This window comes from Thamnophis sirtalis, unplaced genomic scaffold (assembly GCF_051295495.1).
Source record: "Thamnophis sirtalis isolate CommonGarterSnake01/CBP01778 unplaced genomic scaffold, rThaSir2_p1.2 scaffold_10, whole genome shotgun sequence".
Taxonomy (NCBI): Eukaryota; Metazoa; Chordata; class Lepidosauria; order Squamata; family Natricidae; genus Thamnophis; species Thamnophis sirtalis.
The window spans coordinates 12,409,922-12,427,890 of record NW_028261390.1 but is presented as its reverse complement, the minus strand read 5'-3'; the positions used below and the strand labels follow the sequence as shown (position 1 = coordinate 12,427,890).

The 17,969-nt window shown below is 43.1% G+C and overlaps 1 protein-coding gene across 2 annotated transcripts in view; it reads right to left on the bottom strand.

Annotated features, from left to right (window-relative positions):
- Positions 1-15,165, bottom strand: part of PKD2 (polycystin 2, transient receptor potential cation channel) — a 34,081-nt gene extending 18,916 nt beyond the window's left edge. For both annotated transcript variants that reach the window (XM_087724089.1, XM_087724090.1), the window contains exons 1-5: positions 14,664-15,165; positions 6,113-6,223; positions 3,891-4,024; positions 2,256-2,506; positions 125-349 (exon numbers count right to left, since the gene is read on the bottom strand). In XM_087724089.1, the coding sequence (XP_087580215.1) occupies positions 125-349; positions 2,256-2,506; positions 3,891-4,024; positions 6,113-6,223; positions 14,664-15,162 (1,220 nt within the window). In that variant the 5' untranslated portion in view covers positions 15,163-15,165. The remainder of the gene's footprint in view (positions 1-124; positions 350-2,255; positions 2,507-3,890; positions 4,025-6,112; positions 6,224-14,663) is intronic.
- Positions 15,166-17,969: the final 2,804 nt, after the last annotated feature.

The window sequence follows — 17,969 nt, the reverse complement described above, 5'->3', positions numbered from 1 at the left end:
ACACATTATGGGTAGTGTGGCCTTCCTGTTGAGTACAACAGAGATGACATCTACATGCACCAGATTGTGGCTTCACAAATCAAGAGTTAATGGTCAGTTAACAGTCAAACATTCCAAGGCTTACCTGACAATGCAGAAGACATTGATATTTGCATTGTAGACTGAAAAGTCGATAAACACTGCCCGTGTGCCTCTGTCAAGCCACAAGTTGTTCTTAAGGACAGCAATCAAGGCCGAGGTCTCTTCTCTGCTTTTCGAGAGGTCCTGGTAATAGCCAGACCCACTGTACGTGGCAATCAACCCCCAGTGGCTGCTTCCATTCAAGTCTTTTTCACCGGTGTACGTCCAACTGAAACACATTAGAATCATGAGAATTACCATATTTTTCGGAGTATAAGACTCTTTTTCCCTCAAAAAAGAGGCTGAAAATCTAGGTGTGTCTTATACACTGAATACAGCATTTTTTTTGCCTCTTGAAACCCTGCCCCCTTCACCAAAATGGTCGTGCAGAGCTTTTAGGAGGCTTTCAGAGAGCTCCTGTGGGTTGGGGAGAGCAGAAATAAGTGAAAAACGGGCCATTTTTGCTCAATTTTGACCCTCCCAGCCCCTAGGAGCACTCTATAAGCCTCCTAAAGGCTATCCATGTCATTTTGGGGGGGAAAATAGTCCCTTTTTGCTCATTTTTGCCCTACCAGGAGCACTCTACAAGCCTCCTGAAGGCTATTCATGCCCTTAAAAAAAACAAAAACCCAACGGGCCCATTTTCATGAAAAGTGGGCCGTTTTTGGGAGGTTTACAGAGGGCAACAACTTTTTTTGAAAAAATTTGCCTCTTCAAAACCTTGGTGCGTCTTATAATCCAGTGCGTCTTATACTCCGAAAAATAAGGTACTGGAACTGTAACTCCAGGGGTGGGTTTCAAAAATTTTAGCAAGGCGTTCTCTGTCCGGTGGCTGGGTGGGTATGGCCTAGTCGGCCTCCTGCACCACGGCCCGGGGTGGGTTTTTGCCCTCCCTGGGCTCTAGAGGTTTTCCTTGAGCCTCCAGGAGGGCAAAAACTGCCTCCCCAGGCACCAGGGCCCATTTCTGGACTTCTTGAACTTCTGGTAGGCCAGTTTTTCGCCTTCCCCAAGCCTCCACACACGCCCTGCACTTACCTGTATCTAACGGGCCGCGTGGGGACTCCTGGGAGGGGTGAGGTGGGTGAGGCCAGCCAGGAGTGGGATTTGGGGTTTTTCCAAACTGCACAGAATCTTAGCTAGATGCTCTCAAAAATGGAGTACTATCCTATTGGTAAAGCATACCTATAGTATGGGTAACCTAAGGGCCAATAATGTACTCTACACCTCTTCTATCTTATTGAAAAGCATGACTAACTCTTGATCAATAAAAGTTGCATCTGGTAAGCTTTGGGCTCCAGAATTTAAGAAGAAGAAATGAATGAATGAATAAATACGCTAACAAAAATAAATGAAGTTGTTATCTGAATTTATGGAACTGTGTTGTTTAAAGGCCTTAGAACAGGGGTGTCAAACTCAAGGCCCCGGGCCCATATCCAGTCTGGGTGTGTGTGTGTGTGCAAAGGACACAGCAAAAAGCAAAGGACCAGCCTGCAGTGACTCTGCCAGTAAAAATGGGCTCCCGAGCTCCGTTTTTGCTGGCAAAGGATTGCAGGGCCGTAGCAGCCAAAAATGGAGCTTAGGAGCCAGCTTTCACTGGCAGAGCACTCAGGCCACCACAGGCACCCCCGACACGAGTCACGTTGAGCTGGCCACACCCACGCTGCCCCCCCCCCAAAGTCAAACACAACCCTGATGTGTCCCTCAATGAAATCGAGCTTGACACCCCCACTTTAGAATCTTTAAATTCTGGTTAAATATATATGAGATTGTTGCGTCCTCCTGTGCCAGCCGACGGGCGGGGCCGGAGCAGCCGTTACCTGATTGGCTGCGGCGCACCCGCCGGCTGGCGGGAGACCAGCCGATCACCCATTGGCTGGCCAACTGACAGCTTGGGTATATAAAGAGCTGTCAGTTGGTCAGGAGCTATCCGCATTCTGAATCCTCTCTGTAGCTAGACCTGTTAGAAACCGTTACTGTTGCAACAACGACTCTAGCCTCGTTACTTAAAAGAGATGAAGACATATATGTATACGAGGGCATGGCTAGCTCAGGAATTCTGGGGATTGAAGTCCACAGGTTGTACAGTCGCCATAGTTACCCAAGCCTGGTCTGTATGAACGTAAAGAAATACATACGCTGTGCCATTCCGGAGCCCAAATGGAGCAGTGTCCTCATTAGTCACTGAATAAACATCATAACAGTCTTTTATTTCATCTTTTAAATCTTCAGGTATGGAACATGAGGCATTCCTCACTTTCAGCTGCCGGATACGAGGCACTCCTAAAAGCAGATTCTCGTGGTAGATGAAACTTCTGTTTTCTGCTACTGTTTTATTGTTGTACCACATCTCCCAGTACAGTCCATCCAACAACGGGCCTTCAGTGAACTGAAAGATTAAGCAAAATGTTTTTGACTGAGGATCAGCAATGCAGTGACTCCGATATGACTTGCTGGACTCTACTGAATGCCTGCCATTAAAAAATATATATATTTTAAAAAGGGATTGTTTTAAATTCATTGTAAAGCTTATAAATTGCCTTGAGGATCACTGTCTCCTCATTTACCATTCCTTGCCACTTGGCCGTTTAATAATTACATATCACTTTTATCATATATATTTATGGAGAATGAAAATCTCTCTCTCTCTCTCTCTCTCTCTCTCTCTCTCTCTCTCTCTCTCTCTCTCTCATGTGTGACGTGCTGGCTCAGTGGCTAAGACGCTTAGCTTGTCGATCAGAAAAGTTGGCAGTTCAGCGGTTCGAATCCCTAGCGCTGCGTAATGGAGTGAGCTCCCGTTACTTGTCCCAGCTTCTGCCAATGTAGCAGTTTGAAAGCATGTAAAAAGTAGAAAAATGCAAGTAGGAGCCACCTTTGGTGGGAAGATAACAACATTCTGTGGACCTTCAGCGTTTAATCATGCTGGCCACATGACCACAGAGACGTCTTCGGACAGTGCTGGCTCTTTGGCTTTGAAACAGAGAAGAGCACCTATAGTTGGGAACAACTAGCACATATGTACGAGAGGAACCTTTACCTTTACCTTTACCATATATTTATGGAGAATGAAAATCTCTCCGTCCATCCATCATCCATCTATCTATCTATCTATCTATCTATCTATCTATCTATCTATCTATCTATCTATCTATCTATCTACACAAGCACAACATACAGACACTCATTGATGCTCTGCTTATGTCAAATCATAGGATAGTGTTAACTGAAAAGACTATTTAGCTATTTAATATACTAGCAATTAATTTCTCCTGTTCATAATATAGCAATGTTAAAAAAACATCAAACATTTATTAAAATTAAAACATAGATGATCCCTAACTGTTTGCCTAAATTCTTTTCGCTACTATTGTGCACAAGTAGAAGTTGAACCGTTTTTTGTTATACCATGAATCAGGTCATATCTATCCATACAACTGTTCACAAAGCAAATCTACGTGTAACTACTTAGAAAAGGTTTTTTTTCTTGGTAATAGCAGTAGCAATAGCAGTAGACTTATATACCGCTTCATAGGCCTTTCAGGCCTCTCTAAGCGGTTTACAGAGAGTCAGCATATTGCCCCCAACAATCTGGGTCCTCATTTTACCCACCTCGGAAGGATGGAAGGCTGAGTCAACCCTGAGCCGGTGAGATTTGAACCGCTGACCTGTTGATCTAGCAGTAGCCTGCAGTGCTGCATTTAACCACTGCGCCACCTTGGCGCATTAATGTGCATATAGCTCAAAGATCTCAAGAATCACATTTCAACTAGTACCTTCCAGAAATCTCCCATTGTGGACAATGATCTGAAATTGGTCTTCTCCATCTTTGATACTGGTGTGTCAAGAAAGAGCTGGGACATTACTCTTGTGTAGTAGTAAATGTTAGAGTTCACCATTCCGTAAGATACTGTAAAGAGGAATTTGGAAATAATAAGTATTTCAGACATAAATTTATTCATCATCATCTTCCTCCATAACAGGAAAGTGTAAAGTAATATTTTCTTCTCTACGATATTATCAAGAATTATCTCACATGGAGCTCTTTAGGATGAATGAACCTAGGTGCTAGATTGTCTATGTTTAATGCTAAATGGATGAGAAGTAGGTTTCCCTCCACGTATTATATATGAATTTTCCCAATGTCAGTTGAAAAATAGGTTCCACCACAAAAGCGCGTAGGACAAAATCGCGCTCGACAAAAGCGCGCTGTGACGTCATCACAGTGCGACGAAAAAGTTCGAAAAATGTAAAAATAAAGCGAAAACCTTACCCTAAGCCCCCCAAACCTAACCCTAACCCTAACCCTAACCCTAACCCTTAACCTAACCCTAAACCTAACCGTTAAAGTAACGAAAAACCTAACGCTAACCCTTAACCTAACCCTAACGCTAACGCTAACGCTCTAAAGCTAACCCTAACCCTTAACCTAACCCTAACCCTAAACCTAACCCTTACCTTTATGTGAACCGGCTTGCTTTAATTTAATTTTTATTAATTTTTATTTGAATTTTTCGATCTTTTTCGTCGCGCTGTGATGACGTCAAAGGCGCGATTTTGTCGATCGCGCTTTTGCCGTCCGCGCTTTTGACGGGTCACGGAAAAATACAGGGTGGGGTTTTTTTGCATTCTTTTTATCAGATCCTTCTTATTTTGTGTTCAAAGTAGCCAGGAAAATGGGAAACCTGTAGCTGTCTAAAATGGTAAGACAGATTGATGTATATGTGTCTCGGTTGTTTATTTTCTTCTTTCTTTTACTTTGTTTTAATTGCTGGCTAAATGACGTAATAAAATTGGATTGAAACTGAAATGATCCAGATTAAGTTTCTGAAGAAAATGTACATTGAAGGCAGTCCTCTTATCCAATCATTAGGACATGGGCTAGTTTCTAATATTAAACCTATTTGTTTATATTCAATATTTGAAAAAGGGAAAAAGGAAAAACATAAAAAAGATACATGCTTTTTTAATTTATTTGTTTTGGTATCCAGAAAAGCATCTGCAGTAAGGTTGGTTACTTACTAAAGCACTTAACTGTAGCTACATTCGGTTAATCGCCTGCCCAATTATATTCTCTAGCAGAAACAAAACACTGCAGGAGACTGCATTGCAGACAAAAGCAGAGCTCTTTCAATATTTTATGTATCCCTAAACATGTTCTAAGAATCAGTTTGTTCTGCTTGTTAAAACCACCAAGCTAGACATCAAAAGACTGTGAGTTCTAACCCTGCCTTAGGCACCAGGTTTGCTGGGGGATTTTGGATCAGTTATTCCCTGTCAGCCCTAGGAAGAATGAAATGGAACATTAGTTTTAAAAACATTACCAAGGATTTGTACATGTAATTGTCAAGAGTCAATATTGACTCAAAGGGACAAAAAATATCCCATAGTTAAAGAGAGAATAGCTCTTTTAAGATCATCAATACATGTATCTCATCATGCTTTTGAATTGCGTGGAGCTGGCAGAAATGGTGAAATTGACCATTCTGGTTAAACGAAAGACAGGGGTGTCAAACTCAATTTCATTGAGGGCCACACATGGGTTGTGTTTGACCTGGGGGGGGGCTGGGGGCATGGCCAGGGTTGATGTGGCCAGCTTGTATTCACTCGTGTTGGAGGCGCCTGTGGTGGCCCGAGCACTCTGCCAGAGAAAACGGGCTCCAGAGCTCTGTTTTTGGATGCGATGGCCTCCTGCAGCCCTCTGTCAGTGAAAATGGAGCTTGTGTGGCCCCTGTGTCTCGTTTTCAGCCGCAACAGCCTCCTGCAGTCCTCCTCAATCTCCATTTTCACTGGAAGAGGCACCATGGGCTGTTCCTTCACTTTTTCCTGGGAGGCCCCGCGGGCCAAATCTAAGCACTAAGAATTAGCAGTTTTCAGAACATCAAATTTGACTGGATTAGCAATAATTATGGTCTTGAATGAAGAAATCTTTCGGAACTCTATTTCATTATATATTAAATATATGTTCACCATTAAAATATCAGCAACGACTACTTACAGATTGATAGGACCACAAGAAAAATCAAATATGTTATCAGCTCACGCAAAACACTTTTCAAGTATCTCTCTCGAGTTGTAGTTTCTTCCATGAGCCGAGTACCCCACAGACCTTTAAAAAGAATAACCAGGAATCCATAAGAAACATGATGTATTGATATATTAAAGGCATCTGTATAAGCTAGTCATGGTTTGCTGTTGTTTAGTCTGATGTATAAGCTTGGACATTAATTTCAGCCTTACAATATTAATACAAGACTTACTTTATATTATTTCAATAAGTTATATCTGCTAACCAGAACAACAAGGAAAAGAACTAGACAGGGAAGAAAGATTGCCACCTAACACGTGATAACCGATTTCAGGTAGTCCTCAACTTACAAACATTTGTTTAGTGAATGTTTAAAGATACAGCGGCACTAAAAAAAAAAGACTTATGATGACTTTTCATATTTACAATCATTGCAGCCACATCCTTGTGGCCACGTGACCAAAATTCGGACACTTGGCAACTGGTTCATATTTATGATGGTTGAAGTATCCCAGGTTCATGGGATCCCCTTGTGCGACCTTCTGTCAAGCAAAATCAATGGGGAAGCCAGATTCGTTTAACAACCATGTTATTAACTTAACAACTGCAGGATTCACTTAACAACTGTGGCAAGAAAGGTTGTAAAATAGGGAAGAATTCAGGTAACAACTATCTTGCTTAGCAATGGCACTTTTGGGCTGAAATGTGGTTATAAGTCTGGATATCATTTGCATCGATATTACATCACTGCAGTCAGAGGCCGGTTTCATATAATTTTACTAGTGGTTGGCCGCGCACGAAAACTGTGAGCATGCACACACTTGCTTCATGAGCATGTGCAGCTTGCATGCATGCGTATGGCCTTCCATGCATGTGCTTTGCCCTCACGCATGGCTTGCACGCATGTGCGCAGCTTAGAAATTATGGCTAAATAGGGTGGCATAGAGCTGGGGAAGTCCAAACCGGCTGAATACCACCACTGACTGCAGTTCTAAGTACTACCAAGATCGATCAAGCTGAAGAACAGTAACTGCTGATAAGAATAACCAAGTTAGAATGGCGAAACTTGGCCAGCAAAATGCACCTTGTGCAGTTTTTACTAGAAGATATGGAAATAGCTTTTGTAGGCAAAAAAGTATCTGAAAAACAAATATACAAAATTTAGTGGAATAGCATATGACTCTAGGTAAGGAAGTAAGTTTATCTCTGTCTTATTAGCAGTTAACAACTTTTCTCTCAAGTCCAACACAGTAACAGTGATACCAATGGCAACAGCATATAAATACATTGCAATGCTGATGCACTATTTACAAACATTGCTAGATTGATGTTTTAAAAAACATTACTCCAAAAATGCAGTTTATTGCAAAGGTTCTTCTACAACATAAGAAATCATCAAAAAGGATTTAAAGGTTTTAAACATCCCAAATAGGCCAAAAGAGCTACTTAGACTCTTTCGAAAGCCAGCCAGACCAGAAGGCTCAAAATGTATGTAACAGCAGCAAAGTAACAAAAAGAACTATAAAATTCTACACGATTGAAAGTCCACAGAAGTTTGGCTCTTCTCCGTCAATTCATTAAAAAGCTGATTAAAATGGCAGTCCTCTTTCAAATGATATCAGGATGAAGGAGGCAAGAAATTGTTACTGCGTACATATACACACGTGTACATAATTACATATTCGAACTTGTAAAATGTATTTGCATGCTGTTGTGTATCCCACTTGTCAGAGAAATAGGGATCCTTGCAAAAGATAAATTGACAGAAAGTTTTGTAGAAATTTGCAGATTATTTAGTACCCATTACCTTCCACTTGAACAATTGGGAAAAAAAATAGGACAGTGAAGATTTTATTTGCTCTCAATTTCTACCAGTTCTGGCTAATGGTGAAGGATTGCAATATCAGATTGACAATCTCTAATCTTAAAACTCAGAGATTTCTCTTAGTTATCTGAACAGTGCAAATCATAGTGCAAATGAAAGTACTCTACATATTTCCCACTTTTTAAAAAGCAAGCTATGCTAAACGGTATTACTTTTGAATTAGACCGACAATGAAGACCAATCCCTTCTCTATAACAGTGGACTATAAAATAAGGGTTGGAAAAAAATATCCATCTGGTTCAGTTCCAAACTGGGAGAAAGAAGCTGGAAACAACATGGAGGCTGATTGAAAAGATGGTTTATTGATGAAGCAGAACCAACAACTATGTGTGATTCTGGGCAGCTGACAAAATGGAGTTGAGAGTGGGGGAGGTTATAACTTCTTTGGGCTTTGTATTTGAGCTTCCTGTTCCTGTGCAAGAACATGTCCTTTAATATTCTATTGGCTGCTGCCAGATTCCTATGTGGTCATGTAGGGGTTATGTAGGGGTCATAGCTGGCTCTATAGGCAAAAAGGAAATGCAAATCCTAGGTGTTTGTCTGAACTAATTTGGTTGACTTTGGACGGCTCTGGGAGTTATGCAATGAAGGGTCTTGTGTTCTGAAAGAGAGATGGACAATTCCTATTGTGCCTAATTTTAGAGGATCGGTGGGAAGGACGAGGCAGGAGCCAGAACTGGAGGAATGGAGAAGTGTTTATTAACAGGTCAGAACTATTTACAGGCGATTCAGCATCTTCCCTGCTTGACAGCTATTTATATGGAGCTGTCAAGCAGGGAAAGCCAATAAGCGCGCCCTTAGCGGCCTGCGCTTAGCCAACCCGCGCCTTAGCCAATCAGGGCTTGGCTTGGCTAGTTGCTAGCCGCTACGTCGTAAAGTCGAGGACTTTCTGAGTCCTCAACACTAATGACTTTCGCTTGTGTTCGATCTTGAGAAGGGGGCTGCTTCAAATCCTACCAATCTGCCTTTGTTTCAAAATATCCTGTCTTGAATGGATTACCAAATCTGCATTTCTAAAAGCTGCCTCCTCAGTTTCTGCTTGGAGGGCAGGGAGACTAGTGCTGATTTCTGAATAGACTCGTGCAAAATATATACCAGGGGTGATGCTATTAAGAAAGACTGAGTTTGCTTCCTGCCTCTAAAAAAACATGTTCCTCCCTTTCCCATTTAGGAAAATATAATATTCTGCCTTTTTAAATATTCCTCAAAATATTTCATTCTCCTAGGAGGGGGAGCATGGCTTCCCACATCTGAATGATAAATGTTGCCAAAAGCAATGCACCAAATCAGTTTTGTAGATCAAAACAGTAGTTGTACAAAATGTGCTCCTTTCGTCATACCAAAGGCATGTTACTAAAAATAGCAGCATGAGCTATCCACAAAAGGAATTGCAATGCAAGAAAAAGGGTATAACTTAAGTTATATTATGCAATAAGTAAGTTTGCAAATATAGTTTAGCTCTTTTTAGCTGTTAACATCCTTCTCAAATAATTATCACTTGTGGGTTTTTTTAAATTAACTTTTAAAATATATGCTTCTTATAGCAAGACTTTCTGTCTTATGTGAATTATCCTGCATATAAATAAGTTGCAAACAAATAATATTACGTGAAAAGGAGTGGGATACAAAAAAAACCCCTGCTTTACAGTACAAACTGAAATTAGCTGCAATTACGTTTGTATTTTTTTACTTCTACGGATTCATATGGCTACTCTTCTGGAATTCGCAGCTAGCTAGATGGTTATCCTGAACTGGAACAAATGAGCAAAGGCTGGTTGGCCGAGCAACAGAAAGTTTGAAATACACTCCGAGTGGATTGGAGTTTGCAACGCTTGGCAAAAAAGTATTTTATTTCTGGAAAAAATAAGCACAGGTCTGAGACAGGCTTAAAAAATAAAGCAGTTTATGAATCTTGTGTGATGCCCAAAGTAAAGGCTTCATATTTTTCTAGGACAGTTACAAAAACCTAAAGTTTTTCCTTAAGACTTTACATTTTAAAACATTTTTGCTCCTACAGCTGGAGACCATCTCAGCTTGCCTTGCTCAGGGCCTACAGCAGGGATGTCAAACTGGTGGCCCGTGGGCCGGATGCGTCCCGTGCCGGCGACGCCTACCCCAGTGCCGCGATTGGGAAAAACATCGCGAAACATCACATGACGGCAATGTGACACAGTGAGTTTGACACCCGTGGCCCAGAGACAAGATAAAAGAATGTCAAAGAGATAAGCAGAAAGATGTTGTCGAGATATGTTTGTATTTTCTTTGGGAGAAAACGGGGATAGGCCTCAAAGCATGCGAATAAATTGCAGGGAAGTTGGCAAATTATGTAATATTGTCTGAATACCTACATCTGCAGCACAGTAATAAGTCAGAAGAAAAATCATGTGATTTCAGAAAAAGAAGTTTTCAAACACACAGAGAGAGTTTAAAATAGTGACAGTGTATTGCTCTTCAAATACATATGTCCAGTTCCACGTTATAACTAAGTAGACTTGCATAACCTACTTTATTTTTTTTATAAAAACTGCTAGGTTCCATTGATGTCTTTTAAATTTAGATAGATAGGGAAGGTTAGTATTCAGGAATATTTTAATTGTAATAGTTAAAACTAGACAATCAGTGACTCCTTGGGTGGCCGTTTCAGAGATATTTCCTTACCAGATTTCTCAGTGCTTTCAACAATGGCAGAACTTCCAAGGTATGGGTGGTCCTCAACGTACGACAATTGAGTGCATAATTTATGTTGCTAAGTGAGACATTACGTGCATTTTGCCCCATTTTGCAACCTTTCTTGCCACAGTGGTTAACTGAACCACTGCAGATGTTAAGTTAGCAACATGGTTGTTAAATGAATCTGGTTTCCTCATCGACTTTGCTTGTCAGGCCACAAAAGCTGATCCACATGATCCCAGGATACTGCAAATATCAGTCAGTTACCAAGCATCTGAATTCTGATCATGTGACCACCAGAATGTTGCAGCGGTCATAAGTGTGAAAAATGGTTGTGAGCCACGTCTCTAAACGAACTGGTGTGAATCGAGGACTATCTGTTCTTAAAAATTCAAATAGATATTCAGAGATGACTATGCCTTGAAAGTAACCCACATTACTCTGTAAATGTGTTATTGTTGAACATCAGCAGTTGACCAGAGGAAATGTTTTATAACATTTTGTATTATATCACAAAAGCTTGGTAACAATGTTAACGTCATACAGTGCTTTATAAAATTTGCCAAATCTCAATTCCACAGGAGTCATGGGTTCCAGATTTTGGATGTGTTCTGTCCACTAGCCCATTAACGGTATTTTGGTTGAAAAAGTTTTGTTTTATGATAGACCATTTCACCCAGTCAAAGGCTATTTAACAACCGGTTCTCTGCCCTAATGATTTCTTCCAACAATCATTTCATCAAACTGCTCAGAAACTTGATAACTGGTTCTCCCGAAGTGGTGCGAACTGGCTGAATCCCACCACTGTCTAAAGATACTAAATTTTGTCATGAGACTATCCAGATGGTCTTAAGTCCAAAATAGCAATAGCAATAGCAGTAGACTTATATACCGCTTCATAGGCCTTTCAGGCCTCTCTAAGCGGTTTACAGAGAGTCAGCATATTGCCCCCAACAATCTGGGTCCTCATTTTACCCACCTCGGAAGGATGGAAGGCTGAGTCAACCCTGAGCCGGTGAGATTTGAACCGCTGACCTGCTGATCTAGCAGTAGCCTGCAGTGCTGCATTTAACCACTGCGCCACCTTGGCTCTTAGAGAACATGTAGGAACATTATGTTTGGATCAGAGGTGGGTTCCTACCAGTTTGCACCAGTTCAGTAGAACCGGTTCATCAAATCTACCAAACTGGTTAGAAGAGGTTCCACCAGTGGACCCGGAAAGGAGGCCACACCTACAGAAGAGGTTCCAAAATTTTTTGAAACCCACCACTGGTTTGGATCTATAAAGGAAGCCCCAAACTTTTTATTCACAACTATTCTTTCTCCAATTAAAACAAATACAGACTCAGGGGTGGGCTGCTACGGGGACTCCCGGGTTCGGGAGAACCCGTAGCTAACATTATGACTGATTCAGAGAATCTCCAAATCCCACCCCTGGCTACCCATGCCCACCACGCTTCACCCCTCCCCTCCCTTCCCATGAGTCTCCATGCAGCCTGTTTTGGATACAGAGGCTCGGGGATTGGGGAAAGGTGCCTCCCAGAGGTTTGGGGCCCATTTCCGGCTTCCAGAGTCTGGGGGAAGCAGTTTTCGCCCTCCCAGAGGCTCAAGGAAAGCCTCTGGAGCCTGGGAAAGGCAAGAACACCCCCCCCTCCGCCTTGCTGCAGGACGCTGACTAGGCCACACCCACCATGGCCACACCCACCCAGAAACCGGGCAGAGAACCCATTACTGAAATTTTTGAAGTCCATCCCTGCACAGACTGCAATTTAAAGTCAACATCAAACCCATCTGAAGGATATCAATTTGGAAAAAGTTGAGTCACCCACCAAAAGAATAAAATTCAGACAACAATAATTAACCTGCGAGTTAATAAATTAAAAAAAAACCATGTACCGAAAATACACTGTAACCCATCACTCTTTATAACTACAATTCAATGCCTTTTGAACCAGTGCAATTGTTTTGGTAAACATTATGGAAGTTGCTGGCTATTGTCTTCTGGAACCTTTTTTGGGGAGGGAGTTCTCAGTCCAATTAATCTACAACCCTGGGCTCTCCTGATGGTCTCCCATCCTGCTTTACATTTTTTTTTTGAGCTTTACTCTGTCCCTTTCAGGTCCCAGTCCTCTTGACAGCCACATGTAGACAGAATGGGACAACCCACCACTTCGCTATAGCCAACTCGCTTTCTGCCAGAGCCAACTCCGCATGGGACAATTTGTCACGGCCAATTTGCTGTGTGAAAACTTACCACAGGCAAGTTTATTTGATTCTTTAAAATAATTCTACAGAGGAATTATTGAGTCTGCCATCTGCACCTCTATAAATGTTTGGTTTGGTTCTGCAACCCAACCAGACAGACAGAGACTTCAGAAGATAATTAGAACTGCAGAAAAAACAATTACTTAGCAACCTGCCTTCCATTGAGGACCTGTACACTGTGCGAGTCAAAAAGAGGGCTGGGAAAATATCTACAGACCTCTCACATGCTGGACATAAAATTGTTTCAACTTCTACCCTCCAAATCACGTTATAGGGCACTACACACCAGAACAACTAGACACAAGGACAGTTTTTCCCCAAACGACACCACTCTGCTAAACAAATAATTCCCCCAACACTGTCAAACTATTTCCTAAGGCTGCATCACTATTAGTATTAATCTTCTCATCGTTCCTATCACCCATCTCCTCCCACTTAAGACTGTAACTTTGTTGCTTGTATCCTTACGATTTATAGTTTCCTAATATGATTTGATTGCTTATTTGTACCCTATGACTATCATTAAGGGTTGTACCTTATGATTTGTGATGATGTATCTTTTCTTTTATGCGCACTGAGAGCATATCCACCAAAGACAAATTGTGTGTCCAATCACATTTGGCCAATAAAGAATTCTATTCTATTCTATTCTAGTTTCATTCTTTTCCTATTCTATTCTTTCTATTCTATTCTTAGTAATTCTTTCCCAATTCCATTCTTTCCCCTATTCTATTCTTAGTAATTCTTTCCTAATTTCATTCTTTTTATATTCTATCCTATTCTATCCCATTCTAAGTAATTCTTTCCTAATTTCATTATTCTCCTATTCTATTCTAGTAATTCTTTCCTAATTTCATTCTTTTCCTATTCTATTTTCTATTCTATTCTATTCTTAGTAATTCTTTCCTAATTTCATTCTATTTATATTCTATCCTATTCTATCCTATTCTTAGTAATTCTTTCCTAATTTCATTCTTCTCCTATTCTATTCTTAGTAATTCTTTCCTAATTCTATTCTATTCTAAGTAATTCTTTCCTAATTTCATTATTTTTTATATTCTATCCTATTCTTAGTAATTCTTTCCTAATTTCATTATTCTCCTATTCTATTCTTAGTAATTCTTTCCTAATTCTATTCTATTCTATTCTATTCTTAGTAATTCTGTCCTAATTCCATTCTTTCCCCTATTCTATTCTTAGTAATTCTTTCCTAATTCTATTCTATTCTATTCTTAGTAATTCTGTCCTAATTCCATTCTTTCCCCTATTCTATTCTAGTAATTCTTTCCTAATTTCATTCTTTTTATATTCTATCCTATTCTATCCTATTCTTAGTAATTCTTTCCTAATTTCATTCTTCTCCTATTCTATTCTTAGTAATTCTTTCCTAATTCTTTCCTAATTCTATTCTATTCTATTCTAGTAATTCTTTCCTAATTTCATTCTTTCCCTATTCTATTGTAGAAATATTTTTATTCTTGTCATTCCCACTTCATGTTGACCCTTCCTTCTGCATCCTTTCTTTAACGACTTTATTTTACCATTTCTTCGATATTAAGTAACTATTGTCCCGGCGGGGCGAGTTGGCTGTGGCGAGACAGGTAGAGGCATCCGCCAAGGGCTGCCCTTCCTTCCAGGAGGGGGGAAAGCAAGCCGCGGAAGGCGGGGAGGCGAGGCTGAGCCAGGCGGGCGCTCACTCACCTCGCAGTCGGCTCGCCAGCCCTTTGGGCCAGGCGATGCGGTGCGGCGGGGGCTCCGCGGCCTCGCCGTCGCCCTCTTCGGGAGCGAAGCGCGCGGGCAGGGCGTCTCCAGCGGCGGCGGGGAAGGGACGGCCCCGCTTCCCTCCGCCTTCCTCCTCCTCCTCTTCCTCCTCATCGCCCCTCCGCCTGCGCCGCCGTTGCCTTCCCTGTGCGGCGTCTCCGCTCCGAGCGCCGGGTGTCGGCGAGGCCGCTTCGCCCCGGCCCCACTCCACGTCCATTCTCAGCACCGGCCCGGCTACCGCCGTCGCCACCCTAGGCGGGTCTTCCTCCTCGGGCTCAAAGACCGGGTTGTCCCGGCTCCAGGCCTGCCTCGAGCAAGAGGAAAGCGGCGGCGAAGGCGAGCCTGAAGGCGGTCCCAGCTGTCCCAGCTCCAGCTGCTCCAGGCCGCCCGGGGGACAAAGTCCAGCGCGCCCGCCGCCGCCGCCCCCCGCGCCCGCCATTGTCCCCTTTGCAAGCCCCGCCGCCTCCGAAGCTTCCCCGCAGCCCCTCCGAGGAAACGGGGCGGGAAGTGAGCGCCGTCGCCCCCTTTTCTCTCCATCCCCGCCCACAGAGCCTCGGCAGCCAGGCTGGCGGAGCCAACGGCCTCCTCGGACAGGCGAAGGGGAGAGAAGCTCCCGAACTCAGCGGGCATCCTTTGCGGTGGAAGTGGGATATCTCTGAGCCGATTTTCCCAGGAGTAAAATCTCCCCCGAGTTTCCTTGGAGTGATTTCTAAGGGGAGAGAAAGGGGGAGAGGGAAGTAGAGGGAGGGGGAGGGAAGGAGAGAGGGAAAGAGAGAGGTAGGGAGAGGGAAGGAGAGGGATGGAGAAAGAGAAAGAGTGGGGGAGGAAGAGGGAAAGAGAGAGGGAGGGAAAAAGAGAGAAGGGGAGGGAGGGAGAGAGAAGTAGAGAGGGAGAGAGAAAGAGGGAAGGAGAGAGGGAGGGGGAAAGGACAGGGAGGGAGAGGAAGGGAGAAAGGGAGGGAGAGCGGGGAAGGAAGGAGATAAGGAGAGAGAAAGGGGGAGGAAGAGGGAGAAGAGAAGGGGAGAGGGAGGGAGATTGAGAAGAGAAAAAGGGAGGGGAGGGAGGGAATGTGGGAGAGAGTGGGGAGAAGGAGGGAGAGAAAGAGGGGGAGGGAGGGAGAAAGAGAGAGAGGGTGGGAGAGGAGGGAGAGATAGAGATGGATTGAGGGGCGGGGGGGGGGGAGGATTCAGCCCTAAATTCTGAATCAGAATTTAATATGGAATATGGAAACATTGGAAGGTCCAGTGGATTATCAGGGAGAAGCTGATGATCTGGATACAGTGCAAGATAGTCCTTGAGTTATGACCACAATTGAGCCCAACATTTATATTGCTAAGTGAAACAATTTTGGTCAGTGAGTTTTGCCTCGTGTTACGACCTTTCTTGCCACAGTTGTTAAGTGGATCATTGCATGTGTTAAGTTAGTAAACCATATGGTTGATAGGTGAATCTGGGATTTCCCATTGATTTTGCTTGTCAGAAGGTCACAAAAGGGGATCGCATTGACCCCGGGACACTGCAACCGTCATAAATATGAGTGGGTTGCCAAGCATATGAATTTCGATCATGTGACGGGGAATGCTGCAAGGGTCGTAAGTGTGAAACACGGTCATGAGTCACTTTTTCCAGTGCCTTTTTAACAGTCCTTGAAACAAAAAAAATGTAAATTGAGGACTATCTGTATTCTTTTGTGTAACAAAGTGTTTGCCTGATCTTGTCTGTGCTCCAAATACTAAGCAGGGTTGCCCTGATTAAGAGCGAGGTGGTGCAGTGGTTAGGGTGCAGTACTGTAGGCCACTTCAGCTGACTGTTATCTGCAGTTCAGCGGTTCAAATCTCACTGGCTCAAGGTTGACTCAGCCTTCCATCCTCCCGAGGTGGGTGAAATGAGGACCCGGATTGTTGGGGGCGATATGCTGACTCTGTAAACCGCTTAGAGAGGGCTGAAAGCCCTATGAAGCGGTATAGAAGTCTAACTGCTATTGCTATTGCTGATTAGACCTTGGGAAGAAAGATTTTATATCTATATCTATAGGGCTCTATAGCTATCTATAATCTATGTTCCACCTGTCTGTGTGTCTGTCTATATCTATCTATCTATCTATCTATCTATCTATCTATCTATCTATCTATCTATCTATCTATCTATCTATCTCAATCTATCATCTGTCTGTCTACCATCTATATCAAACTATTTTCCATCTGTCCCATCTATATCTGTCTGCCTGTCTCTGCCTGCCTGTCTCTGCCTGCCTGCCTGCCTGCCTGCCTGCCTATCCATCCATCCATCCATCCATCCATCCATCCATCCATCCATCCATCCATCCATCCATCCATCCATCCATCCAAGATAAAACTGGTGCTGAATACCAACCTACTCACAGGGATGTTTTTATTAACCTAAAGTCTGCTGGAATCAGAGGTGGTATTCAGCAGGTTCTGACCGGTTCTGGAGAACCGGTGGCGGAAATTTTGAGTAGTTCCATAAACCCCACCTCTGACTGGCCCTGCACCAATCTATTCTCTGCCTCCCGAGTCCCTGCTGATTAGGTGGGGATGGAATTTTACAGTATCCTTCCCCTGCCACGCCCACCAAGCCACGCCCACAGAACCAGCAGTAAAAAAAAATTGAATCCCACCACTGGCTGGAATGTATATATTTTGTGATTAATACATAACGAGGCATTGCTATCTGATACCTTTGTTTCTTGTATTAAAATGATTGAACTATGTTCTTGTAAAATATTAGTGCTCCATGAATTAATCAATCTTTCTTTTTCCTTCCCCCTCAGTAAAATAAAGTCCTCTAGACTGGACTACTGCAACGTTCTCTACATGAAGCAGCCCTTGAAGAGCATTCGGAGACTTCAGCTTGTCCAGAATGCAGCCGCGCGAGCGATCGTGGGTGCACCTCGGTTCACCCACGTAACACCTATCCTCCGCGAGCTGCACTGGCTGCCTATTGGTCTTCGGATACGCTTCAAGGCGCTAGTCGTCACTTATAAAGCCCTTCATGGTATTGGACCTGGGTACTTGAGAGACCGCCTGCTGCCAATCACCTCCACTAGACCGATTAGATCCCACAAATTAGGCCTCCTCCGAATTCCATCCGCCGGCCAGTGTCGACTGGCGACTACCCGGAGGAGAGCCTTCTCTGTGGCTGCTCCGACCCTCTGGAACGAACTCCCCGTGGAGATTCGAACCCTCACCACCCTCCAGGCCTTCCACAAAGCCCTTAAAACCTGGC